Source organism: Heptranchias perlo, chromosome 23 (assembly GCF_035084215.1).
Source record: "Heptranchias perlo isolate sHepPer1 chromosome 23, sHepPer1.hap1, whole genome shotgun sequence".
NCBI lineage: Eukaryota > Metazoa > Chordata > Chondrichthyes > Hexanchiformes > Hexanchidae > Heptranchias > Heptranchias perlo.
The window spans coordinates 10,018,425-10,045,800 of record NC_090347.1 but is presented as its reverse complement, the minus strand read 5'-3'; the positions used below and the strand labels follow the sequence as shown (position 1 = coordinate 10,045,800).

The 27,376-nt window shown below is 40.5% G+C and overlaps 1 protein-coding gene across 1 annotated transcript in view; it reads left to right on the top strand.

Moving 5' to 3' along the window:
* rptor (regulatory associated protein of MTOR, complex 1) overlaps positions 1-27,376 on the top strand; it is a 355,394-nt gene that overhangs the window by 209,451 nt on the left and 118,567 nt on the right. Inside the window, exons 16-20 of the mRNA XM_068003988.1 lie at positions 388-579; positions 5,731-5,871; positions 10,663-10,783; positions 15,595-15,735; positions 24,659-24,817. Coding sequence (XP_067860089.1) covers positions 388-579; positions 5,731-5,871; positions 10,663-10,783; positions 15,595-15,735; positions 24,659-24,817 — 754 coding nt within the window. The remainder of the gene's footprint in view (positions 1-387; positions 580-5,730; positions 5,872-10,662; positions 10,784-15,594; positions 15,736-24,658; positions 24,818-27,376) is intronic.

Sequence of the window (27,376 nt, the reverse complement as noted above, 5' to 3'; positions counted from 1 at the left end):
TTGAATTGCACTTGGAAAAAGTGAAGTAGAAGTGCAATAGCAGATGAGTTTTTTAAAAAATGTACATTTTATTCAAGGTGAATATTGTATAAAATCAAATTATTTAAGATCTTTAAAAATCAGCTTATACAGATTTATGCTGATAACACAGAGGGCAGGGTCTGTTGTAAGATTACTACATCTCTGACCTCAGGGGGCCCATCAATGCATTAGTTAGGTTTTGTTAGTCTTTGGCCATACCAGTTTTGAGACTTCTAGGTGAAAGGTGTTGCAACTGCCCGTGTGAACAAGCAGAAGTTCAGATGATCATTATAAATGAACTGAAAAACCTCATGCAGTATACTAAGAGATATTATCTAAAACTATTTTTTCCATTTTTTTTTGTAGGAAGCCTGCTTACAGGGTAATCTGATAGCTATTTGCCTGGAGCAGCTGAATGATCCTCACCCTTTACTGCGACAGTGGGTGGCCATTTGCTTGGGGCGTATCTGGCAGAATTTTGATGCTGCTCGCTGGTGTGGTGTAAGAGACATAGCGCATGAGAAATTGTACAGTCTCCTCTCAGACCCAATACCTGAGGTAAACTGCCCTAAACATGTTGCTTCCTCCAATGCGTTGATAAGTAACAAAGGAGAAATCAGAGAAAATTATACATTTTTCCAGTGCCCGAATACTGTAGTCCAAATTAATTATTTTTACCTTTTGTGTTTTGCATTTCCTTGCTAGCTCTTGTATTAGTTCATTGCATTGCATCACATCAGAATTTTTTCAGCTCAAATTGGGTCCTGGTAGGTGTGTACATGGTACCATTTTGTCCCATAGCAGAATTTAAAGAAACTATTGCATGGTTGGGACTTATTGGCAACAAATGCAACTAAATGGTTAGTTGTTCCATTATTTTCCAGGAAACATCATCATTGTTGAATTTTGCATAGCTTGCCTTTTTTTGTGTGGCTGTACCCACGGTAAGCATGGCATGAATTAATTTAGATTTACCAAATAAGATCAAATACTACTGTTGAAAAGTTGCTGTTATAGGTGCAGTGTGAAATGAAGCCTCTATGAAGCTGATACATATAGCTATTTTAGCTATTATCAATCTGTTTCCTTCTCCAATTGAACTAGGTGCCAGCTTTCGCCTGCATTAGATTGGACCCAAAGTGGGAAGTCAGTACATGTGAAAAATTGCATCCTTCAGTGTATTGTGTCTACTGTACCAAAGGAAGCAGCTGTTGCTGATTCACAACATAACGTAATCCCATAGGAAATCCCTCAAGGATGTACTGAATGAAAATTTACTATCTTTTGACAGAATGTAACAAGTGGGCTTTTCATTAACACTCTAATGTATTTTACAATTCTTGTCCCAGAGCTGTATAAATCAGTGATGTCAGAATGAATCAGTGACATCAGCAGATGCTTTCCTCTGGACTAAAATTAAGTGTGAAAATATGGTGCCAGATGTTTAACATGTTGCCAGTTTTGTAAGACATAATGATGCAATTTGGAACATTTTTTCCTGTTTGTCTTACCTCTGTTACTAATTCATGCTGGAATGTAGTTCCCACAGGTGCCAGCTATCCTCTGACATCTTGCCCAAGTGGCTCTTCTTTTTGTGAGCCCATTGAATATTGTCAAGCTGATTCATCTGTTGGTGGGATCACAGCCAAAACAATCCTTTGTACACATGTGCACGGTCCAACAGGGGTCATTGAATGCTGATCAAAAATGGGAATCTGGATAATGGCTTTTTTTTTAGTCATTTGAGATGCTGAGGCCAATTGTAGATTCCAATGGTGCGGTGGTAAGAAAGAATGAATAAGCTTGCATTTATATAGTGCCTTTCATGACCTCAGGACTTCATAGCAAATGAAGTACTTTTGAAGTGTACTTACTGTTATATTATAGGGAAATACAACAGTCAATTTGTGCACAGCAAGGTCCCACAAGCAGCAGTAAGATAAATGACCAGATAATCTGTTTTTTGTTGGTGTTGATTGAGGGATGAATGTTGGCCCGGACACTGGGAGGACTCCTTTACTCCTTTTTGAATAGTGCTATAGAATCTTTTACAGAGCCTTGGTTCAGTGTCTCATTCGAAAGACAGCACTTGCGACAATGTAGCATTCCTTCAATACTGTGTCAGCATGGATTATGTGTTCAACTCTCTGGAGTAGGGCTTGAACCCACAATCACCTGACTTATAGGCGAGAGTGCTATCACTGAGCCATGGCTCCTATTTTTAGTCTACAAAAATAAATGAATCCTTTTTCACATTATAACCGGAAAAGAAACTGAAGTCCAGACAATTTATTCATGTGAAGTTTGGCAAATAAGAAAGAGTTTCTGCATATATGTTTGACAATACTATTCCTCTAACGATCAACAAACTGAAATATATATCTGAAATAAAAAGAGAAAATGCTGGAAACACTCAGCAGATCAGGCAGCATCTGTGGATAGCGAAACCGAGGTAATGTTTCCGGTCGATGACCATATAAATCTGGCATTCCTTTGGAATGCTAAATGTCAGCTGTGGCTCAGTGGGTAGCACTCTCTCGTCTGAGTCAGAAGGTTATAGGTACAAGTCGCACTCCAGAGATTTGAGCACAAAATCCAGGCTGACACTTGGACAGTACAGCACCCCCTCTGTATTGGCACTGAAGGTGCTGTCTTTCGGATGAGTCGTTAAACTGCGGCCCTGTCTGCCCTCACAGGTGGACATAATAGATTCCATTGCATTACTTTGAAGAAGAGCAGGGGAGTTCTCCCCGGTATCTTGGCCAATATTTATCCCTCAACCAACATCAGTAAAACAGATTACCTGGTTATTATCACATTGCTCTGCTGAGCGCAAATTGGTCGCCACGTTTCCTACATTACAACAGTGACTACACTTCAAAAGGACGTCTTGAAGTTGTGAAAAGCGTAATATAAATGCAAGTTTGTTCTTTCTTTACATTTCTGGACTACAAAAATTAATATGCACAGCACTATGTACATTTCAAGCAGCTCATCGTTTGTTAACAGACTACGTCCAGCATAGGGCTGTTGCAAAATGAGAGATTTGAATCGTATGTATGTTTACTAAAGAAAGGATCTCAATTTTGAACCTTTTTGAAACATGTATGTATAAAAATATCCCACCGGAAGATTTTAAAATGGTAGAACACAGGACTACATGCGTGCTAAACAGTGGAAACAACATGCTATAGACAGGGCTAAGCGATTCCATAACCAACGGATCAGATCAAAGCTCTGCAGTCCTGCCACATCCAGTCGTGAATGGTGGTGGACAATTAAACAACTAAGAGGAGGAGAAGGCTCTGTAAACATCCCCATCCTCAACGATGGCGGAGTCCAGCACATGAGTGCAAAAGACAAGGCTGAAGCATTTGCAACCATCTTTAGCCAGAAGTGGCGAGTGGATGATCCATCTTGGCTTCCTCCCGATATACCCACCATCACAGAAACCAGTCTTCAGCCAATTCGATTCACTCCACGTGATATCAAGAAACGGCTGAGTGCACTGGATACAGCAAAGGCTATGGGCCCCAACAACATCCCGGCTGTAGTGCTGAAGACTTGTGCTCCAGAACTAGCTGGGCCTCTAGCCAAGCTGTTCCAGTACAGCTACAACACTGGCATCTACCCGACAATGTGGAAAATTGCCCAGGTGTGTCCTGTCCACAAAAGGCAGGACAAATCCCATCCGGCCAATTACCGCCCCATCAGTCTACTCTCAATCATCAGCAAAGTGATGGAAGGTGTCGTCGACAGTGCTATCAAGCGGCACTTACTCGCCAATAACCTGCTCACCGATGCTCAGTTTGGGTTCTGCCAGGACCACTCGGCTCCAGACCTCATTACAGCCTTGGTCCAAACATGGACAAAAGAGCTGAATTCCAGAGGTGAGGTGAGAGTGACTGCCCTTGACATCAAGGCAGCATTTGACCGAGTGTGGCACCAAAGAGCCCTAGTAAAATTGAAGTAAATGGGAATCAAGGGGAAAACTCTCCAGTGGCTGGAGTCATACCAAGCACAAAGGAAGATGGTGGTGGTTGTTGGAGGCCAATCTGTACATTGCTGCAGGAGTTCCTCAGGGCAGTGTCCTAGGCCCGACCATCTTCAGCTACTTCATCAATGACCTTCCCTCCATCACAAGGTCAGAAATGGGGATGTTCGCTGATGATTGCACAGTGTTCAGTTCCATTCGCAACCCCTTAGATAATGAAGCAGTCCGTGGCCGAATGCAACAAGACCTGGACAACATCCAGGCTTGGGCTCATAAGTGGCAAGTAACATTCGTGCCTGGCAAGTAACATTCGTGCCAGGCAATGACCATCTCCAACAAGAGAGAGTCTAACCACCTCCCCTTGACATTCAACGGCATTACCGTCGCTGAATCCCCCACCATCAACATCCTGGGGATCACCATTGACTAGAAACTGGACCAGCCACATGAATACTGTGGCTACAAGAGCAGGTCAGAGGCTGGATATTCTGCGGCGCGTGACTCACCTCCTGACTGCCCAAAGCCTTTCCACCATCTACAAGGCACAAGTCAGGAGTGTGACGGAATACTCTCCACTTGTCTGGATGAGTGCAGCTCCAACAACACTCAAGAAGCTCAACACCATCCAGGACAAAGCAGCCCACTTGATTGGCACCCATCCACCATCCTAAACATTCACTCCCTCACCACCGGCGCACTGTGGCTGCAGTGTGTACCATCCACAGGATGCACTGCAGCAACTCGCCAAGGCTTCTTCAACAGCACCTCCCAAACCCGTGACCTCTACCACCTAGAAGGACAAGAGCAGCAGGTACATGGAGGGGAACGTGCAGATGGTGGTGTTCCCAAGTCACATACCATCCCGACTTGGAAATATATCGCCGTTCCTTCATTGTCGCTGGGTCAAAATCCTGGAACTCCCTTCCTAACAGCACTGTGGGAGAACCTTCACCACACGGACTGCAGCGGTTCAAGAAGGCAGCTCACCACCACCTTCTCAAGGGCAATTTCACTAATTTCTTGACCTCATTTGTTTAAACTTATAGAAGCTTGTTTATAGCTGGAGTTGTGAAGTTCTCTTTTAAATTGTGTTCTTGAGATGTATTGTCAAACCTAGTTGCCCCTCTTCTTGATGATTGCTTTTACAACTGAGGTCATTATGAGTCAGCCACATAGCGTGAGTCATATACACCTGTTTGGGTAAGGGCGACAAGATGTGAGTGAACCAACTGTGTTTTTATGACCATCCAGCAATCTTAGTCATTTTTTTCTTGTGCTGGATTTATTGAGCTCAGTTTTATAATTTGCTATGGTGGGATTTGACTTGCAATCTCTGGGTTGAGAATCCAGTACTGTAACCACTAGCACCCTTTGAGTGCTTGTTGCTGCAGCCTTTTTAAACTATTGCAATTGTGCTGAGAGTAATTAAATATATTTTAATTCATCATATTCTGTTGTCGTCAAAGTTTTTGTAATATGAGCTAGCTTTCAAAGGCTGAATCGCCTTTGTTTTATTGATTCCTCTCTATATTTACTGCTTCAAATGTTCCCTGCCTTTGATGTTTGAACCAATGGGATTTGTTTTTGAGTCGGTATTTTGGGCACAGCAATGTTAAATAGTCACAAATCGCTCAGATCTCTTTGGCAAAACAAAATTGCAAGTTTGAAGTTTTTTCCGAAGAATTTTAATAAACTATTCATCTTTTTTCTTGCAGGTGCGTTGTTCTGCTGTCTTTGCCTTGGGCACATTCGTAGGTAACTCAGCAGAGCGAACTGACCATTCCACAACTATTGATCACAATGTAGCTATGATGTTAGCCCAGCTAATAAATGATGGAAGCCCTGTCGTTAGGAAGGTGAGAGTTTTGTGCCTTTTTGGTTTTGCTCACCATCACTGTGTCATTGGATAAAAAATTATTCCACTAAAAAATGCCTCCCTTTGATGATTTTAGCTTTAGCTCAAAAGAGGATCACTTCAGAATCTTGGGGCACCTTGATATTAATAGTATTAATGATAGGTGCACAGAATTACTACCACTGACAGCACACTATGAAGGAAAACTCTGCAGTGTTGCCATTTGGGACTCAATTTTTTTAGGAGTCCTGAGAACAGGTGCAGAAAACAAGTTGTTTCTTTCTATCGAGGATCAGCAGCACATCAGTAGTAAGGAGAGAGATGCATTCTGAAGTTACAGGTATCTGCTTGAGCCGCACATTCCTGGAATCTACCCAGAAGTGTGAAAGTGCCATTTGTGTTTATGCTTTTATTATAAGACGTACAATCTTTACCTTTGAAATGCAACAGACATGTGTGCCTCAGTTCTTTCTGAATTAGAACACCAGCACTAATTCACTGCAATTAGTTTTGATATATTGTGCTTAGATAAAGCATTGATTGATTTGACAAAAATTGACTTTGTCTCCATTGTTTCTGTTTGTTTTTGCTTAGTTTTTAAATAGTAGTTTTAAACACCTTCATTAAAAGTCAGCATTTTGCTGTAGCTGAGCTGTTTGATTTAGTGCTAAGGTACCACTGAAAGTAGAGCAAGTATTTTGACATGCTAATGTCTTGATGTACCACAAGAGAACTCGCTAAATATCAGGACAGGCTGCAGGAAGAAAGCTGTCTGAAGTGAATTAAGTTAAAGATACTCTTAAACTGGGTGAGAGTAGAATGTGTCTAACTTGTGGGTTGATACCATGTCAAATTGCGAAACCAAAATGTATATTTGCAGGCTTCGTCGTCACTCTAAGTGGTCATCTTAATGTCTGTCAACAGAATGTTGGCATTGTTCAGCTGATCACCTTTATCTGACACAGACCAGCCTGCAAGGCAGTTGCTTGTTCTGTGTGAGAATTGAGTTGTTTTTTTTTACTTTTGGATCGTCTTGCTGTGAAGTGGGCTGGTAAATTATGCTTTGCAAGATCACGCTTACATAATTAATACAAAGACTATATTCTGTTGAGGAACAATTTTGCTTCTTCCTTGAGAAGAGCTTCACCTCAAGTTCTGTAAGAAGAATTCAAAAAGTCTTCTCTGATTGATTTGCCATATATGAAACGTAATGGCCCATAAATTGCTGGAAAAATATTGTTTGAGTTCATGACGCCTGCGATTATTAGTGCATAGAGTTCCAATTCGCCACAAGTTGCTGGACAATTTATGCCGCTCCGCTGTTAGCCTCACCAAGACCGAAAAAATTACCATCTCGCCGTGAGCCTCCCCATTGTCGTGAAATTGCTGGATTTGCACCGTTTAGGCAAATTAATCTCACCGCAACCATTTAGGGCTGGTAATTCATGTCATAAGGACCTTGTTAATGATGTAATTTATGGCCCTGACATGCCACACAAGATTGGAGGCCCAGAAAAGGAACAGTGAAACTGTGGAGTATCACTCCTGCAGGTGGTAAATTGTTTCTGGAGGTTTTTTAAATTTTTAGTTTAATTTTTTTCTTTCTTTTCCTTACTGTCTTTTTTTCCTCTTTATTAATCCACTCTCTTCCTTTCCCTCTTTATTTCCCTTTTTGTATCTAATTTGCCCTATTTCCTTCTCCGTTGTTCGCTGTGTTTCTTTCTCTACCCTAAAATGTTATTTGTTAAGGAGATAGACCATTGGACCTGACATTCCCGAGGTCCCAGATGCTCCGTTGATGTCACCATGCCGTTATCAACTCGCATTTCCAGAAATTTGTGGTGCTAAAATAATACAACCTGAAGGATGCGGTAAAAAATCCAATTCACGGCGATTATTGCAAGATACGCTGCTCCAGCAATTTCTGGGCCATTAGATTGAGTTTCAGATCATGGGGCACACAGGCTTACCTGTGGGAGCTGCCTTTTGCAGTGACAAAGAGAAAGGAGTAATGGAGACAGTGATGGATTTATACAGTCGAGTGGTTTGGCTTTGTCTTTAAGGATAAGACTATGGTTTCTGTACCGAATGTATACAGGATTGGGACCTCCATGTAAAATCTGAGTAGCTTGAAAATTGTGGTGGTAGAATGATTGGAGCATGTGTTTTTATGTAAATTAAGAAGGTGGCAATAAACTGTTGTACATTTCATTAGATGAATGAGATGAAGATTAGTAGTTGTAGCTTAGGTTTGTATTGCACTACATTATCAATTGGCAAAAGTAGTGAAATGTAAAATAGAATATTTCATTACTGCTTCTTGTATAAATTTTATAGTAAAGTACAGCAAATGTTTTAGAACAGAATTTGTTGATAAATCACTGGCTTCCATTTGACTTTGAAAAGCACAAGAGTTTAGTGACTAATATAAGGCTTCTCCAAATGAGCTGAAGCAAATAAGCTTAAAGGTTGAATTTTCTATAAATTGTAACCTGAGACCATATAAATAGTACATTTGCAGATTAAGATAAATATGTCTACCTTGTAGAGTCACTTTGAGATCTTTTCTTCTGGTGAGGGAAGGAGATGGCTATGAAAGAGGGAATTTTGTCCTTATTGAAATAAGGTAAATGAGGTATCGAGTAATACAGACCCGAAAAATCCAGGCTTGATCTCTGATCTATATTGAATTAACTGTTTTCAGCCCGGGTAGTGGTAGGGGTTCTACAATTTTCCTCGGTGTCCCTATGCTAGTAGAGGGGGAAATTCCTCCAGGACTCCGCGTTCTGATGGGTACCTAGTGACCCCAAACTGGAAAGTGCACATGTGGATGTCATGTTATTGCAGGATTGGCCTCAACTGGGATGCCGTCCCCAGTCAAGCAGCCTGCTGGCACTTGCTGTTTTTGCTCACATCTCAGGAATGGCTGGTAGAATGAGGTACCAGAGGGCTAGTGTGGAATTGCTTTCCAGTGTGAATCAGTGCCTTCAAGAGGAGATGAAGGGAGAAATTGGAATTATGGTGAGAGATCTTTAGGAAACATATTGCACTTCACTGACTAAATGACATGGCAAAGGAATGAGTGCCAGTATATTGACATGAAATACAATAAGGGGCTTTCCATCCACAGAAAACCACAAGGACCTGCTGCTTTTAAGAGAAAAGCATTACTGGGTTGGCACAATGCAGATGCAATATTCTCAACCAGGAGATCTTGAAGTAGAGTTTCTGCTAGTTTTGTGCCCAGATTCCAACGCAATCGGCGGAACCAGTTGGGGAAAGATTGGGGAATTTTAAAAGTGAGTTTCGCCCGCAACCACGTACTTCAGGGTTTTCAGCAATCTATTACGTTGGTTTAAGATTCAGTTCGGCCAGATCAGGCCCTGCCCACAAAACTGGCCACGCCCCCAGGTCGACATTGCGAGATTCTGCCCATTTCATTGGTTTGGGAAGGCTCTCCAAATTGCGCTCATTTTCTTAGGCGCACAGGCGCTAGTAGGCACGTTTTAAAAGTTTTTACGTGTCAAAAATTATTTTAATTTACCAACTAGTGTACATCAATGAAACTATTAAAAAAAAACTATACCGTACCATTTAAGTCATTTTCAGTGATTTAAAATCAGGTTACTCACAGGTGGAGGACTAGACACTCTTAATAAAAAAAGCTTTTTTTTTGTGATAAACCCATTTTCAGCTCTAGTAATAAAACTGCACCAGGTTACCACTTTTAAATATATCATTGAATATCTTTTAATGCAAAGAAACAATTGTGTTCTATTACGCTGCCCTATTGCGCTGGTTGATGGAAGATTTTACGTTTGTGATGATGCAAATACATTTTAGCGGAAACTTGAACTGTAACTTAACCAATGCAATTTTGGTTGCAATTTCCCAATTGCGGCCAAAGCGGAAACTCTACCCTCTTAAATTTACTTTTGACTGCAATATAAAGTAAAAGAGTACCTCTGTTTTCTTTTCTCTGCCATGTTTTCCTCTCCCACCCCTCGTTTTTTTAAGAAAAAGTTTTTCTATTAATTTCTACCTGAGAAAGCACACACTACTTTTTGACAATATACTGGCAGCAAGGGAGCATTCAATTTTGTAATTGAGTCAATTTTCCAGAGATTAACAATTATGTACAAATCTTGGATGTGAAACAAGTGGAATTGACTCCAGACAAGTCATTTTTCTATAGTGCAGGCGTATCCACCTATGCGCGAACGATCTTCTCAGAGAGTTGTTACAGTGTACAGCCCTGTTGAAAAAGTTCTGTTGAAACATGAGATTGGAGAATTGTGGTATACTGGGGAGAGTTGAGAGGTTGAAGTTTTTGGAGAGTTTGAGATATCCTAAAATGTAAGCATAAAATAGATTTGATTACATCGTTGAACTTTTAATCTATTGTCTTTCAGGTATTTTCCAGTATCTTATTTCCACTTTCCAGAATGCATGGTCTTTTTATTTATTTTCTGGGATTTAATTTGTTACTGAGCTGCTTAGTTCCACTTTCGAGCTGTGGTATTTCAACTGGTGTCAGATTTTGTCTCGTTCCTATTATGCCCTTAATGCATAATGATGTTGACAAAAGGGTGTAAATGATTTTTAATCTTCTGGTTTCCCAGATTTACCGTGGTTAGAATACGTTATATTTGGATTAATGTCCCATGGTAACTTTTCTTTGCAGTTGCGACTGTCACTCGCTTTTGGCCAATGATATAAATCTACATTAGATTATTGAAATTATTCCAAGGTTAATCTTATTGAACTGACAGATTTATTTTTTAATTGGCAGGAATTGGTTGTGGCATTCAGTCATCTTGTCATTCAGTATGAAAGTAATTTCTGCACCGTGGCCTTGCAGTTCATGGAAGAAGAGAAGAACTACCCTCTTCCCTCCCCTGCTAGTGTGATAGGTATACCTATTCATCATGCACTTCTGATTTTATAATTAAAATCAAAGTAATGAAATGTTGTTTTTAAGTATATGGCAAAGTAAGTCCTATACCCTGTTCAAATTAGATGAGTGCAGCTTGCCAATGAAGTTTAATTATATTAAGGACTTTTTTTTTCTTCCGGCTCTACTCTCTTTCTGCTCCAATTTCAGCCGCAGAGCCTTCAGCAGCCCATGCGCGCGCCCCGCCCCAAATGCTCTCTAAACATTTCTGCCTTCTTATCTTTCTCCCCACTTGAAAAGTCTTCTCAAAACCCAGTGCTTTGCTTTATGCCTTCAGTTGCCACCCCTCACCCTTCTCTCATAATTGCCCAGTGACCTGTTATTTTTGCCTTTAGGAGGCACTTTGGGAGTTTTATTTTGCTCCATAATTCAGTTATTTTGTATGGTTAGCATGGAAAAAGTGAATAAATTACAATCACGCATCAAAAAGTTTTCATTTTTTTCTCTCTAACTTTTTTTTAAAAGGACCATTTCCTAGTCTAGAGGACAAGCATTCCACCTGGTCCTCCGTGGACCTCTGGCAGAGGAACCTGGGGAGACTTGCTTTCCTCTTTATATAGTAGCACCTAATATCCACTTGAGATCTTTTTTGATGGTGTGTGGGTGACATGCAACCTACCATTCTGCTGCACACACTCCAATGTACCAACAGAATAGAATGGCAAAAATAAATTGCAATAATGTTCCACGTAATAAAGTTCTGAAAATTTCCAGATTAATTCTTCTTCCATTTAAATATTAACATTTCAAAATCAGCAAAATTAACTTTCATAATTGTTTGTCTTTTGAGACTAATCTTTATAGCAGATTTTAGATGTTAATATGCCTGCAATAAAATTGATTAATCTTTCACCAAACTGACAGTACTGTGATGAATTCCATTTCTAGGATTAGAAATGCAAGATGTTATAATAGGGAATAAAAAATGTGTTCAGTATATTGAACTATGAGTCAATCCAGATTCTACTTCAATCAGAGTATGTTTGTGTGCAGAGTCCTCTGTGTCAGTGTATTGTTCAGTGGTACAGTTCTCTTGAATTCTTGTAGGTTTGTACAAGAACCTACCGATCTATACTTAACAAAAACATTCCTGGGGATTGTGGTCTGGGGGGTTGAAAATATGTAAGGTGGTGTTGATCAGTAAATTACATGTACCAGTTGTAAATGCAAATGTCAATGTTTTGAGTTTAATAATTCTCTTTTTGAATTTGTTGGTGACACGCTACACATTCCTTTCAGATTGAGTTATTGAACAATACAATTTATAAACCTTAATCACTCCATTGTATCAAATACAGTTTTTCTATGTTTGCCACATTTTAATTGAAATGCATTCTGAGCTTCGGATACCCTGAACAGCTGCAGTTTTGTTTCCCTCCATTTGCAGTTTTTATTGGGCAAGCGTAGCTAGCATGGTTTATTTCCATTTATGTGAAAAGATGCATGTGACCAATGTTATTTTCTAATGATCAGCTGGGGGGGGGGGGGTTGATCCTTTACACCTGCAGTGATTACATCACACTTATTAATGTGTCTGTGCATGACATCTATCATTTGTAGGAAAAACTAAAATGGCAGGGTAGAGATCCCTCCCTCCCCCCAAAAAAAACAAAATTACCTGCAATCTTAACTTTGGGGTTTAGATAGTTTTTTTTTATTTACTTATTTTCTTAAACAATTTTCTTCTCTCCCCTTTGCCCCTGAAGGCATTGACTCTTTGGGTTAAGGTTCCATAGGCACAGTATTACTCTCCTGGAACCACCCTCAAGTGCCTCGCAGTGTCAGCAGGCTATTGGGATGTTAGAGTTTGTCTTCTCCTCCTCCTGCGCTCACACCAGCAAAGGTAGTTTCTGTGGGCAGGGCCTGCGCTTTCCGTGACCTGAAATTTATGACCCTCATGCATGGATTTGAACAGGTTAATGTGCCACAGGTTTAACAATTGCCCATTACTCAAATTAAAAGTTGAAATGTTGGGAATATTGACCATGCTTACCTGATCGCTCCAATAGGCAGAAAAAAACACCACGCTGGCATGCTAAATATTTTAGACCAAAGTACAAATGATATTTATGTAAAATGTAAATTTATGCAGGAAAAAATAAAATAAATCTGAATAAGAGCAACACAGTATGTTTGTGAAACCAAAATAGCAGAGCGTTTCAGAATTCATTTTTCAGAGACTTTTAACCGGACCTTCAATAAATGTAGCAAGGCACTTCAGCCCCATGAAGTTCCAACTCTCCGCTGTAATGTAGAACTCTGGTTCGGCTAAGTGAATTAAAAATGTGGTCAAAACCCTGCTGTATTTATTCCCAGCCTGAGCCCCCTGTAGAGAGAACTGTCAATCAAAACAAATCAGATATACATTGGTGCAAAATGCTCACATTCCACATTGAGTGCTGAAATAGTTACCCAGAAATTGCTAATGCTGACCCAGTCTGCACCTGATCACCTCTGATGAAACAAAGCATATTTTTGTTGGCCCAGCCTTTGGAGCTAATGAATACTTGCATCATTCGCCAGCTGCCTGATTGGAATCTACAAACAACTTTGTTCTTCAGAGAATCCATGATTTGAGGTGGATATAGATTAAAAGCTCCTAAGGCATCCAAAATTTTCATGGCCAGGAGAAAATTTCTGTAGCGATTTAACATTGTCAGACAATCTTTATTTGCTTTACACCGACCCAAAACGGAAAAAGAAATCCCTTCCAAAAGGCTGGTAACAGAAAACAATTTACACCATACTTGAGCTTGCCAAAATTTGATACGAAAAAGATACAACCTAAAAATACTTTTGTAATAAGACACAAGATGATGCTCACATTCTGTCACGTGGGCAGTGCAATTTAGCCTGGTCCTTGCTGAACAAAAACACTGGCCAAATTTGCCTTGCCTAACCCATGGCAATTGAAGCCAATAGTAGTGCCCATGTTGCTGACCAGGATGAGATCAGCTAGCTTTAGCATAAACCGGGGATGAATCCAGAGACTAATTGAAAAAAGCTGAGCTTCATTTTTATGGTTCATGATATCTGAATCCCTGAATGTCGTCCTTATTAATCAGTGCTGATAATTTAGTAACTCCAGGTGGCATCTTTCTCATCCAAGTAATTAGGATGAACTGAATAAATAGTATTAGAATCACATATTGCTAAAATAAAACTTAAAATAATTTTACTTTTCAGATAAATCACATTTTCTTTAGCTTCTTCCACAATGAACATACATTACGCTTAAAAACATTTATTCAGCCCATCAAAGCTCATCCCTCCAGTACCCTAACTCTCCCATCATAGCATTGAGCTGCATCTTGAACACCTGATTTTTAAATTTTTGTCAAGCACCTATCCTTCTTTGGGTAAATGACTTCTTCCTAATATCTGTTTTAAACTTACTTTTTATTAATTTCAATTTGTGCCCTCTGGCCCTACTTTAATTGAATATCCCCAACTGCATTGTTGACTTTCAGATATGAATTTAGAGCAAGAGTCTAGCTGCTTCCATTGTTACTCAACACAATAATCATCTACATCGTTCAGCATGAGTATTACGAAGCCACCACTTGTATATTAGAAAATGAGCCTTCCAATTTCTAGCCATCTAATTGCAACTTCACTTAGATTGCATAGTTTTCCATGCTGCCACTTGGGTGAAAAATATTTATTTACTGTATGCCAAGACGTCTGTCCAGAGATCTTATAAGTCCACCTTGGGTCAGATCTAAAACCAAAAAACATTATAGGTGCATTCAGCTGACAATGTGATCAGTGAAAAGGCCACAGTAGCATGTCCAGGGAGGGCTGAAATTGGGGAAAGAGCAATGTTCTTATAGCCAGTCAGACAACTCCAGTCTTGGGTTTTTTTTTGTAGAGTTTGTTAGTGTGACTATCACAGGGCAGAAATATACCAGTAGCAAAGTTGCAGGAATGGAGGATGAAGGGCCATCTGGATTTTAATCCAAAAACATCCTTTAAAAAAAAACCTCTGTAGAGGTGATGTTGCATCATGATGACTCTCAAGAATCTTCCAAATTAATAACAGTGCTTCCTTAATAACTATAATATCAGATTTTCACAAGTGATGCTACTCATCTTCAACACTTTCATAAGCTACCACAGGATTTTATTTATGATTTTAACCTTCATACTACCGATATCCCACTATTCCGTCAATGAAGTATATCTATGTAGATTATATGTCTTGCTTGTCAAATTACCTTTTTGTCAGCTAAATAAAGTGCTAATGGACAGGCAGGAATTTTTATTTAAAAAGTCACATAAAGCTTCATAGCCAAAGACTTTTATAGTCAACTGCTTTTCACTAATTTTTCCACTAATCTTAATAAACAATATTTGTTTATATGTAGTTTAACAATATCCTGCATGATCTAGTGATGGATGTTTCTTTTATTTTCCATTATTAAGTACAATAGTTTAGCTGGCATTTCAGTACTGATTCAATCTTTTTTTTAAAAAAAACTTTTGCTGATTTAAGCTGTTGCTTTTCTCCCCCTGCACCAGACACTGCTCCTTAGCTGAAAGGACAGACGTACCATATGCTCACAGATCTCAAAGTGCAGTCCCTCAGGAAGCCAATAGTTGATGAATAAAAGTAATGCTCCTCTTTTGCTTCTGTCTCTCCCCAATCCCTCAAACATGTGAAGAAGCTCTTTATTTTAGAAGAAGGAAAATATAAATTAAACAGATTTGAAAACTACTTTTAACCATCATCTCTATCATACTGATGTATCTTCATTATTGAACTTCCAGAACCTGGAAACTTCACACCAGTGCGTGATGGGCCAGCAACTCCGAGGCTTCGTTCAGTGAGTTCCTATGGGAATATCCGTGCAGCCACTTCAGTGCGGAACTTGAATAAGTCTCTTCAAAATCTTAATTTAAATGAAGAAAGTAAGTACTTTTTGGCTGGAGTCGGTGACAAACGGATGTTAATGTTAGTATCAATATTAATTGCGCAGAGTTCCTATGTATATGTAATTAGTTGTGCATTCAAGCAGTGCAGTTTGCCACTGCATGTTGTGCTGACTTTCACTTAAAAGCTCACCAGGTGCAATACTGAAGAATTATGATGTACACTGAATATATTCCCCACAGAATAGCAGTCACCTTACTTGGCTTATCAATAACGTGTAGAAGAGAAAAAGAGAAAGGGTCAGTGCCCAAGAGTAGTAATTTCCATGGCTCATTATCTCTCTTCCCAAATGGTTTCAGCAAACTAAACTGGCCAGTGCAGATCTAATTGGCAGCCCACATAGCTTTCATTAAATCACAGGATGGTTCTTTATTTGATTTGAAACTTTGTTAGCAGCTACGTTTGGACCACGGGGCTTCACGTTCTTTGAAGAAGTTCAGTCCCGTAATAGGTCCAATTGAAACTGACAGATAAATTATTTTATGCAGGTCTATTCTGTGTGCCACAGTAAGATGGATCATATATCTGCACTTGATTTTTACACTAAGGTCCAATCCCATTTAAATTGTTTTGGACAGGATTTTCAGCATAATTTAAAGTCAAGTTCCTTACCCTTTTCTCTATGCTGTAAAAGTTGTTTTTAAATCCATTTGCTTTGCTAATGAGAATATTTATGGATGTATTTGAAGTGTACACTTAGGTATTTGGTCATTGTGTGGAGAATTTCAACATAGAGCAGCATGAGGTGGTGTATTTTGGTAGGAAGAATAAGGAGGCCACATACTGCTTGGATAATAGTCTAAACGAGGGATCTCGGGGTACAGATATGCAAATCACTAAAAGTAGCGATGCAGGTTAATAAGGCCATAAAAAGGCAAATCAAGCACTAGGGTTCATTTCTAAAGGGATAGAATTGCAAAGCAAAGAAGTTATGTTAAACTTATATAGAACCTTGGTTAGACCACACTTGGAATATTGTGAACCGTTCTGGTCTCCATATTATAGAAAGGATACAGAGGCATTGGAGAGGGTGCAAAAAAGATTCACAAGGATGATACCAGAGCTGAGAGGATATCTTTATCAGGAAAGGCTGAACAGGCTGGGACTCTTTTCTCTAGAAAAGCGAAGGCTGATGGGTGTCCTGATAGAGACCTTTAAGATAATAGGGTTTGGTAGGGTAGACGTTAGAGAAAACATTTCCACTTGGGGAGTCCAAAATTAGAGGTTATAAAATGGTCGCTAATGAAACCAATAGGGAATTCAGGAGTAACTTCTTTACCCAAAGAGTGGTAAGAATGTGGAACGCACTACCACAAGGAGTAGTTGAGGCAAATAGCATAAATGCATTTACGGGGAATCTGGATAAGCACATGAGAGAAAAAGGAATAGAGGATTATCCTGATTGGGTTAGATGAAGTAGGGAGAGAGGAGGCTTGTGTGGAGCATAAACGCCAGCATAGATCATTTGTAAGGAATCTTACAACACCGGGTTATAGTCCAACAGTTTTATTTGATCATAGATCATAGATCATTTGGACCAAGTGGCCTGTTTCTGTGCTGTAGCCTCGATGTAATTGACCATAAGCTTGTTCTGCACTCATCCGAGAATCATGGAAAATTAACGGCACAGAAGGAGGCCATTCGGCCAACCGTGTCCGCGCCGGCTGAAAATGAGCCACCCAGCCTAATCCCACTTTCCACCACTTGGTCTGTAACCTTGTAGGTTATGGCACTTCAAGTGCATATCCAAGTACTTTTTTAATGAGTTTAGGGTTTCTGCCTCTACCACCCTTTCAGGTAGTGAGTTCCAGACCCCACCACCATCTGGCTGAAAAAAATTTTCCTCAGCTCCCCTCCAATCCTTCTACCAATTACTTTCAACCTATGCCCCCTGGTTATTGACCTCTCTGCTAAGGGAAATAGGACCTTCCTATCCACTCTATCTAAGCCCCTCATAATTTTATACACCTCAAGCCTAGATCTGTAATTGATGTATGGTTTAAAAACTGATATAACAATATTCATGTTTCAGAAGATGTGTTTGTCTACAATATACTAGCAGCATCTAGTGGCACAATATTGATATTGACCTTGCTCTTTCCCACTTTGAAATCAACATAAGAACATAAGAAATAGGAATAGGCCATATGACCCCTCGAGCCTGCTCCGCCATTCAGTAAGATCATGACTGATCTTCTACCTCAACTCCACTTTCCCGCTCTATCCCCATATACCTTGATTCCTTTATTGCCCAAAAATCTATCGATCTCAGTCTTGAATATACTCAACGACTGAGCATCCACAACCCTCTAGGGTAGAAATTCACAATCCACTGAATGAAGAAATTTTTCCTCATCTCGGTCCTAAATGGTCGACCTCTTATCTTGAAGCTATGATCCCTAGGTCTAGACTCTCCAACCAGGGGAAACAGCCTCTCAGCATCTACCTGTCAAGCCCTCCAAGAATTTTATACGTTTCAATGAGATCACCTCTCATTCTTCTAAACTCCAGAGAATATAGGCCTATTCTACTCAATCTCTCCTGAAAGGACAATCCTCTCATCCCAGGAATCAATCAAGTGAACCTTCGTTGCACCCCCCTTATACAATGAATGCTACGCTTATACAATACCAGAGACTGCATATAAATCACAATTCAGTTAGATTTAGCATAGTTATGGAAAAGGACAAAGATAGAACAGGAGTAAAAGTTCTAAATTGGGGAAAGGCCAATTTTACTCAGCTGAGAAGTGATTTAGCAAAAGTGGACTGGAAGCAGTTACTTGAAGGTAAATCAGTGTCACAGCAGTGGGAGGGATTCAAGGGGTTCAGAGGAAACATATTCCCATGAAGAAAAAGGGTGGGACTGCCAAATCTAGAGCCCCCTGGATGACTAGGAGCATACATGGCAAGATAAGGCAAAAAAGGGAAGCTTATTTCAGATGCCGAGAGCTCAATACTGCAGAATACCACACGGACTGCAGCGGTTCAAGAAGGCAGCTCACCACCACCTTCTCGAGGGCAATTAGGGATGGGCAATAAATGCTGGCCTCGCCAGTGACGCCCACATCCCGTGAACGAATTTTTAAAAAAAGTATAGAGAAGTATAGAAAGTGCAGGGGTGAAATTAAAAAGGAAATTAAGAAAGCAAAGAGAGGGTATGAAAAAATACTGGCAAGTAAAATTAAGGAAAACCCAAAAATGTTTTATAAATACATAAAGAGCAAGAGGATAACTAAGGAAAGAGTAGGGCCTATTAGTGACCAAAAAGGTAACCTATTTGTGGAGGTAGAAGATGTGGGTATGGTACTTAATGAATACTTTGCACCTGTCTTCACAAAAGAGGGGGACGATGCAGAGATTGTAGTTAAGGAGGAGGAGTGTGAAATATTGGAAGGGATAAGCATAGTGAGAGAGAAAGTATTGAGGGGTTTAGCATCTTTGAAAGTAGATAAATCGCTAGGCCCGGATGAATTGTATCCCAGGCTGTTGAGATGCAATGGAGGAAAGAGCGGAGGCTCTGACCATCATTTTCCAATCCTCCCTGGCTACAGGCATGGTGCCGGAGGATTGGAGGATTGCTAACATTGTACTGTTGTTTAAAAAGGGGGAAAAGGATAGGCAGAGTAATTCAAGGCCAGTCAGCCTAACCTCGGTGGTGGGCAAATTATTGGAAACAATTCTGAGGGACTGTATAAATTGTCATTTAGAAAGGCATGGGTTAATCAAGGACAGTCAGCATGGATTTGTTAAGGGAAGGTCGTGTTTCACTAACTTGATTGAATTTTTTGAGGAGGAACAAGGAGGGTCGATGAGGGTAGTGCGTTTGATGTAGTCTACATGGATTTTAGCAAGGCTTTTGACAAGGTCCCGCATGGCAGACTGGTCAAAAAAGTAAAAGCCCATGGGATCCAAGAGAAAGTGGCAAGTTGGATCCAAAATTGGCTCAGTGGCAGGAAGCAAAGGGTGATGGTCGGGTGTTTTTGTGAGTGGAATGCTGTTTCCAGTGGGATTCCACAGGGCTCAGTACTAGGTCCCTTGCTTTTCGTGGTGTATATCAATGATTTAGACTTAAACGTAGGGGGCATGATTAAGAAGTTTGCGGATGATACAAAAGTTGGCCATATGGTTGATAATAAGGAGGAAAGCTGTAGACTGCAGGAAGATATCAATGGACTGGTCAGGTGGGCAGAAAAGTGGCAAATGGAATTCAATCCAGAGAAGTGTGAGGTAATGCATTTGGGGAGGTCAAACAAGGCAAGGGAATACACAATAAATGGGAGGATATTGAGAGGTGTAGAGGAAGAGAGGGTCCTTGGAGTGCATGTCCACAGATCCCTGAACGTAGCAGGAAAGGTAGATAAGGTGGTTAAGAAGGCATGCGGGATACTTTCCTTTATTAGCCGAGGCGTAGAATATAAGAGCAGGGAGGTTATGCTAAAACAGTATAAAACACTAGTTAGGCCATAGCTTGAGTACTGTGTACAGTTCTGGTCACCACATTACAGGAAAGATGTGATTGCACTAGAGAAGGGTACAGAGGAGATTTATGAAGATGTTGCCAGGATTGGAGAATTTTAGCTATGGAGAAAGACTGGATAGGCTGGGGTTTTTTTCTTTGGAACAGAGGAAGCTGAGGGGTGATTTAATTGAGGTGTATAAAATTATGAGGGGCCTATTTGGAGTGGACAAGAGGGACCTATTTCCCTTAGCAGAGGTCAATAACCAGGGGGCATAGATTGAAAGTAATTGGTAGAAGGATTAGAGGGAAGCTGAGGAAAGATTTTTTTTCAGCCAGAGGGCGGTGGGGGTCTGGAACCCACTAGCTGAAACGGTGGTAGAGGCAGAAACCCTCAACACATGTAAAAGGTACTTGGATATGCACCTGAAGTGCCATACTACAAGGCTATGGGCTAAGTGCTGGAATGTGGGATTAGGCTGGGTGGCTCTTTTTTGGCCGGCGCAGACACGATGGGCCGAATGGCGGCCTCCTGTGCTGTAAATTTTCCCATGTTTCTATAGATTGAATCCCACACTCTCATACAGTGCCAGAGACTGACAGATACTGTATGAAACCCACACTCTCACTTCCGGAGACTGCACGTACAGAATGAATCCCACACTCACTCATTCTGTATCTTGTCAGTATTGTATGGGATTCAGTCTATATATGCAGTTTCTGGTACTGTATGTGAATGTGGGATTCATTCTGTACAAATTACTTGAGATAAATTTCTGCTTACGATAAAAAAATAGAATAAACTTGATCTTGCAGTGGGATTTTAAATTCAGCTCTGTTGGATTTAACTTTGAACCTGTCCTGAGAAGGTTCTTAATAAACAATTTGGAATGTTTTTGACACTGTTGTTAATGGTAATAAGCAGTGGATTGTAAAATAAAACATCAAAGAAAATCAAAACATCTCAAGGTCATGTTGCTTCAGAAAAGCTTCTTAGTAATAAAGGAAATCTTGAGGCTGAATTAATGGTTTTCTGGTGTGGACTTTTTTTACACAGTGAGCGGTTGTGATCTGGAAAGCACTGCCTGAGGGGGTGGTGGAGGCAGATTCAGTCGTGGCTTTCAAAAGGGAATTGGATAAGTACTTGATGGGAAAAAATTTGCAAGGATAGGGCCGGGGAGTGGGACTAGCTGGATTGTTCTTGCAAAGAGCCGGCACGGAACTGATGGGCCGAATGACGGCCTCCCGCGCTGTAACCATTCTGTGATTCTATGACCGATGAATGCAGACAATTTGGGCTGTAGAAGGTGGGCTATAGATGACCTATTCTCAGAAATGTTTCATGCTTGGAATATCAGTAAAAGTCATGACCAGAAGTGTTGATGGATTATTACACAGCGTGTTATACCTTATATACAACGAGATTTCATTGTCCTGTTGCAGAGCATAGAATTTCATCACTGCTTTTTAATCTGTCATTTATCTTATATTTAATAACACACACTACACATTTTGTGGGTCAGGTATTCTACTTCTATGCTACTTTTACTTGCCAGTATTGAGTGTCTTGTTGGACAATGGCCGGGTGTTGTTGACATCTGCACTAGAAGATAAACAAATGTGACTTAATTTGCTGAAAGACAATAGAACTATTTGCAGAGGGAAAAGAGAAAATAACAGTCAATTAAATTAATGGCACGCTTGCAAGAAACCAACAATTCAAGTTAACTATTTTCCTTTTGCAACATCTTTTAAAATCTATATGTTACCCGCCTGTATTTAAATACATGTGTGGTTTTTCATTTTTTTTTAAAAATCAACCAAATTGATTGAAATTAGATCTACCCTCCTATGGGCAGATACCAATTTATAAACCATATCATAGTAACTACAGATCTAGGATGAATGTGTATCAAATCTTTCACATCATCAATTATCCAAACATTAATGAACCAATAGCCAACATAATGTTTTGCTGACGTGTAGGTAAGTAATTAAGACTTCAAAAGTACAGCCATAAAAATTTCCCATTAGCCAACAAGTTGATTTAAAAAAAAACTTTTGCAGCATAGGAAAAAAGGCAAGGAACTTGACTTTAAATTGCTCAAAATCCTAAATCGGATTTGATCTTGAAAATTGAATCATCAAATTTTTCTCGCACAGGAAAAAGCAATCCTGCTCTGGCACATGACACAATAATTGAACTGTCAGCTGCAATTGAACCTATTCCAGTGCCGTAAGATTGAACCCGTTCAATGAACATGGTGGACTTGAAGAAGTACTCTATTTAGCGTGCAACAGTACTCTAATATCTGATGTTTTAAGTGTTGATTATAAGCTAGTGCTTGATCAATGTAAATGTAATACCCAGCTATAAAAAAAAACTTGAGTAATGCAGTAATTTTTTACTATTGGTATCTGGTGTGTAGTAATATCTCACCTGAAGTTGTAAATTTAAAACCAGCTGATGAATATTATGTAGTGTGTTCCTTTCTAATGGAGGTTAAGAAAAATTTTAGGATGCGTTATTATCACATTTAGTGAAACTCCAGAGAAAGCTGACATCTTCAACCTGGGCCATATGTAGCTCTCATTTCAATTTTTCTAAGGTATCATCCAGCAGTGATTGGCATCTGTTGTCATTAGATCATTGTAAAGTGGCATCACTTCATTTTAAAGGCAAATAGTACCGATTTGACCCTGAGCTGAGCTTCTGACCCCATGTCCTTCCCATCACAAAGGCCACTTCCACCTCCGTAAAATCGCCCTTCTACGCCACTGCCTCAGCTCATCTGCTGCTGAAACCCTCATCCATGCCTTTGTTACCTCTAGACTCGACTATTCCAATGCATTCCGAGCCGGCCTCCCACCTTGCACCCTCTGTAAACTTGAGCTTATCCAAAACTCTGCTGCCGTATCCTAACTCGCTCCAAGTCCCGTTCACCCATCACCCCTGTGCTCGCTGACCTACATTGGCTTGCAGTCCGGCAACGCCTCGATTTTAAAATTCTCATCCTTGTTTTCAAATTCCTCCATAGCCTCGGCCCTCTCTATCTCTGTTACCTCCTCCAGCCCTACTACCTTCAGATCTCTGCGCTCCTCCGTTTCTGGCCTCTTGCACATCCCGGATTTTCATTGCTCCATCGTTGGTGGCCGTCGGCTGCCTAGGCCCTAAGCTCTGGAATTCCCTCCCTAAGCCTCTCTACCTCTTTCTCTTCCTTTAAGTCGCTCCTTAAAACCTACCTCTTTTTACCAAGCTTTTGGTCACCTGTTCTAATCTCCTTATGTGGCTCGGTGTCAAATTTTGTTTGATAACTGCTCCTGTGAAGTGCCTTGGGATGTTTTACTATGTTGTTGAAGGGGGATGCACATTTTAAAACTAAATACTTTCTTCTGTTCCCTCAAATGTTTAAATTTAAACAATCTTCCACCTGGAAGGTGAATGTTTACCCAGTGCAACAGCCCTGTGACTATCCAACATTTTGTATGTGGTAGAGGCACAGATGGCCAGTTTCTTAGGAATGGTCTGCATTTGAATAGGTTTTTCCACGGTTCCTGTATGAAAGTATGCTTTGCCCTTCTTCCAACAAGCCTGGCTGAGTTTGAGAGCTAACCAACTGCATAATCACTGGCAAGAGCTTATATCCAACCATTCTATAGCACTGTATATCATGACGTCGTCCTGGATTTCTGCCATTAACAATTCTTAAATTAGAATGAATTAAAAATGGGCAAATGTGAAGACTGTTTAGTCATTATTTGACCATTCCTACTTTCAAATTTGAGAAACATGGCCAGAACAGACAATTCAGCGATGCCATTGTTTTTGGTCTTCCAAAGTGCAATGCCAGAGACACTGGTCACTTACTTCCCTACTGGGAGAGAGAAAAACTATTATGGTCACTCTTTTATGTCACCTGCCCAATCTCTTGGCTGCTGATGGAGCTAAAGAAAGTTATGAAATAACACATTCATTATCCAGGCTCTTGCATGAAAAAATGACCACTTGGGCAGAGTCCTGCAGAGTGTTGCCACATACGGAGCCATCCATGCCTTCGTGTAAGTTGCTGCCTTCAGGAGTAAAGGGCTAGCGAAGAAAATAAAGAGGAAAATTATGTCCTAGGTAACTGAAGGGAACAGAATATTATAATTAAACAAAGAGAAACAAAGCCTATTATGTTCCTATTGTCACCAGACTTCAAACTTTGTTCACAGCTTCTGAAGAATTGATCTCTAGTTTCTCAAGTAAATATAAGGATCATATTTTTCTTTGAAATCAAGATAGCTGTTAACATACTTCGAACTGCAACTAGTAAAAATGAATGTTAAAATAACACAATACTGTACAGAAGGGGGTTAATTATGGTCAAACTAGGAAATAATGTTTTTAAATACCATGTTACAAAAGGTTTTTATCATCTTGATTTTCTTGCTCTCTTTCAGCTGGTGGTTCAAACCCCTTCTCCCCTGGATATCTGAGCACCAGCAGTAGTGCCAGCAGTACTCTGGGAAGCCCTGACAACGATGAGTACATCCTTTCTTTTGAAACCATAGATAAAATGAGGAGAGTCAGTTCCTACAGCTCCTTGAACTCGTTAATAGGTAAGACTTTAGGATTTAGATTTCTCACAGGAATTTCTTTTCAGTATTATGTATTCTGTAAGAGGACAAATACATTCTATCTTTTTTTTTAGTGAGATTCCTTCCCAGGATTAAATTCACAGGGCAGTTTGTCAAACTTAAGTAATACTCTCACTCTTCACTGAAGTTCTTCCCTATGCAGACCCTGGGTGGTAATGAATTTGGTGCACCACTTGAGCGAGTCTGATTGAGGAAAGTTTTATCCATGTATGAATTCACTCCCTACTGTTTTCCATGTCATTTAATTCTTCTAAGAGTAAGCTATTGCTGTAGTAAGCACACTTATTGTTTGCTTGCATTTTTTCTTGCTGGGTTGGACCCCACTGATCTTGCACCCTTTCATCCTGTAGCCTGCCTCATTATTCATCTATTAACTACCAATAGCAATGACATCTATCAGAATGTTTTAATAGCATACTTGTAAAAAGTAAGATGATGCTTTGCCTTCCTTCAACATATGGTGATCAATATGTACTATTGCGCCTGTCAAATACTTCACATACTCAAAATGGTGTTTTATAGGCCACTGTGCTTTAGAGGGTACTGTATTTAAATTGTGACTGAACAGTCTGTGCTGGGTTAGCTGATCACAGCCAGGGTGACTGTATGCTTACTACAATTGACAACTGTGTCCCTGGGTGAGTAGGGGAAATTGGCCAGCATTTGTGTGGACTTCAGTGAGGACAGGTTTAAACTTGGCTGTAACAACCACAACTTGCATTTATATAGTGCCTTGAACGTAGTAAAACGTCCCCAAGGGGCTTCACAGGAGCGCAATCAGACAAAAATTGACACCAAGCCAGACCAAGGAGACATTAAGACAGGTGACCAAAAGCTTTGCAAAGAGGTAGGTTTTAAGCAGCACCTTAAAGGAGATGAAGAGGTTTGGGGAGGGAATTCCAGAGCTTAGCGCCTATACGGCTACAGCCTCCACAGTTGAACAGCTGCTATCTAGGCTGACACTTGAAGAATAGGTACTTGGCCACAGTATTGGAACGCTCGTGAAACTATAGTCCAACAAGGAAGGCAACGAGAGGGAGCATATAGGAGAAAATTGGTGGATAAAGGGGGTTCGGAGGAATTTACTTTTGCAAAAAAGGGTAATACCTCATTAGAGCAATTTTAGTTAAAGCAGAATTTTTGTAGAAAAACTCAATTTGTTGTTAGGGAATATCATATTGTTGCAAGTTGTTGGCAGCTGCCTTTAACTCGTGTTAGTGACAGGTTCAAATGCATTTTCAAGCACAATTTAAATGTTCTCATCTAATCAGCTAGGGACATGTAATATTGATCAGTTTACTACACTTATTACAAATTTGGATCCTGCTACCCAGGAAGCTATGAGCAGTAGTCTATAATAAAGTTTGCATATACATGTCCTTTCTGATTGGTGACCCTTAATTACTTCCTGTCATGCTATTTCCTCACCGCTGCCTGTCTCTCTCAAACTATACTTATCGATGTTATTATTGAGTGCTTTCAAATCTCAGCTTGCTTCTCATGGTAGGTGATGCTGTATTGTTGTGGCACTTGCTTAAGGTGTATTCAAATTTGATATCCCACCTCTGTTTAGCATTTACTTCCTTTCCATCTCGTGTGCCACCTTATCCTCCCTACCCCCACTGACACAGCTCCAAGCCTCCACGAGATCTTTTAGCTGCCTCCCCTCCTTAATCCCCAGACCCCGCATTAACAAAAGTTGCGATTCCAGCTGTGACTGGGAATCAGGCTTAAGTTGGTTAAGCGCGTTGAGTGCTTTTCAAAGCACTGAACCAACTTAACGCCACTTCCCAGGAGCCTGTTTATTTAACAGCAAAGAGTGCTAAAACTACAGTACAAATTATGTTTTGCATTTAAATAATCACTGCTGAAGAGGCTGGTTAGTTTTTAAGAGATAGAGGTGGCGGGTTCTTCGCCATCTTGCTTCTGCCCATCCTTTATCCCTGTTTTCCCAGCCTCGAGTGCCAGTGTCGTCTTCCCCATTCCTTCCTGCCACCTTTTGCTCCCCCCATCCCCAAGCACCCCATTCATCTTTCTTGTCCCACCCTCTCGCCCCTGCAATGCACCCAGATGCTCTCCTCACCATCCCAGGGCTCCAAAACTCCCAAAACCATTTTCCCACCTTGCGTCTCTTGTCCCACTCCTCTCCTGCACACAGCACTGACACAACCTAGAACCTCTATCTCACCACTGCCACACCTCAGATCCCTCCCTCAGTTACTCTCTCAGTGAATGATCCTCCATGTCCGTGCGCGCAGATCCCAACACCCCTCCACCCCTCCACTCCTGCCGCACCCTAACACTCCTTTCCCAGTGACTACCTTCCTAACACTACCAAGCTACACTGCGCACCCCCACTCCCCAATACCCGCAGTACGTGTAATCAAACTTCCTGCCATCCTCGACTATCTTCTGTATCCTGGGTTTTAAAAAAGATTAGATAAATTAGATACATAGTTAAATGAACACACAATAATCAATGCACCAATTTACACAGTCCATGGAAATACGCACATAATC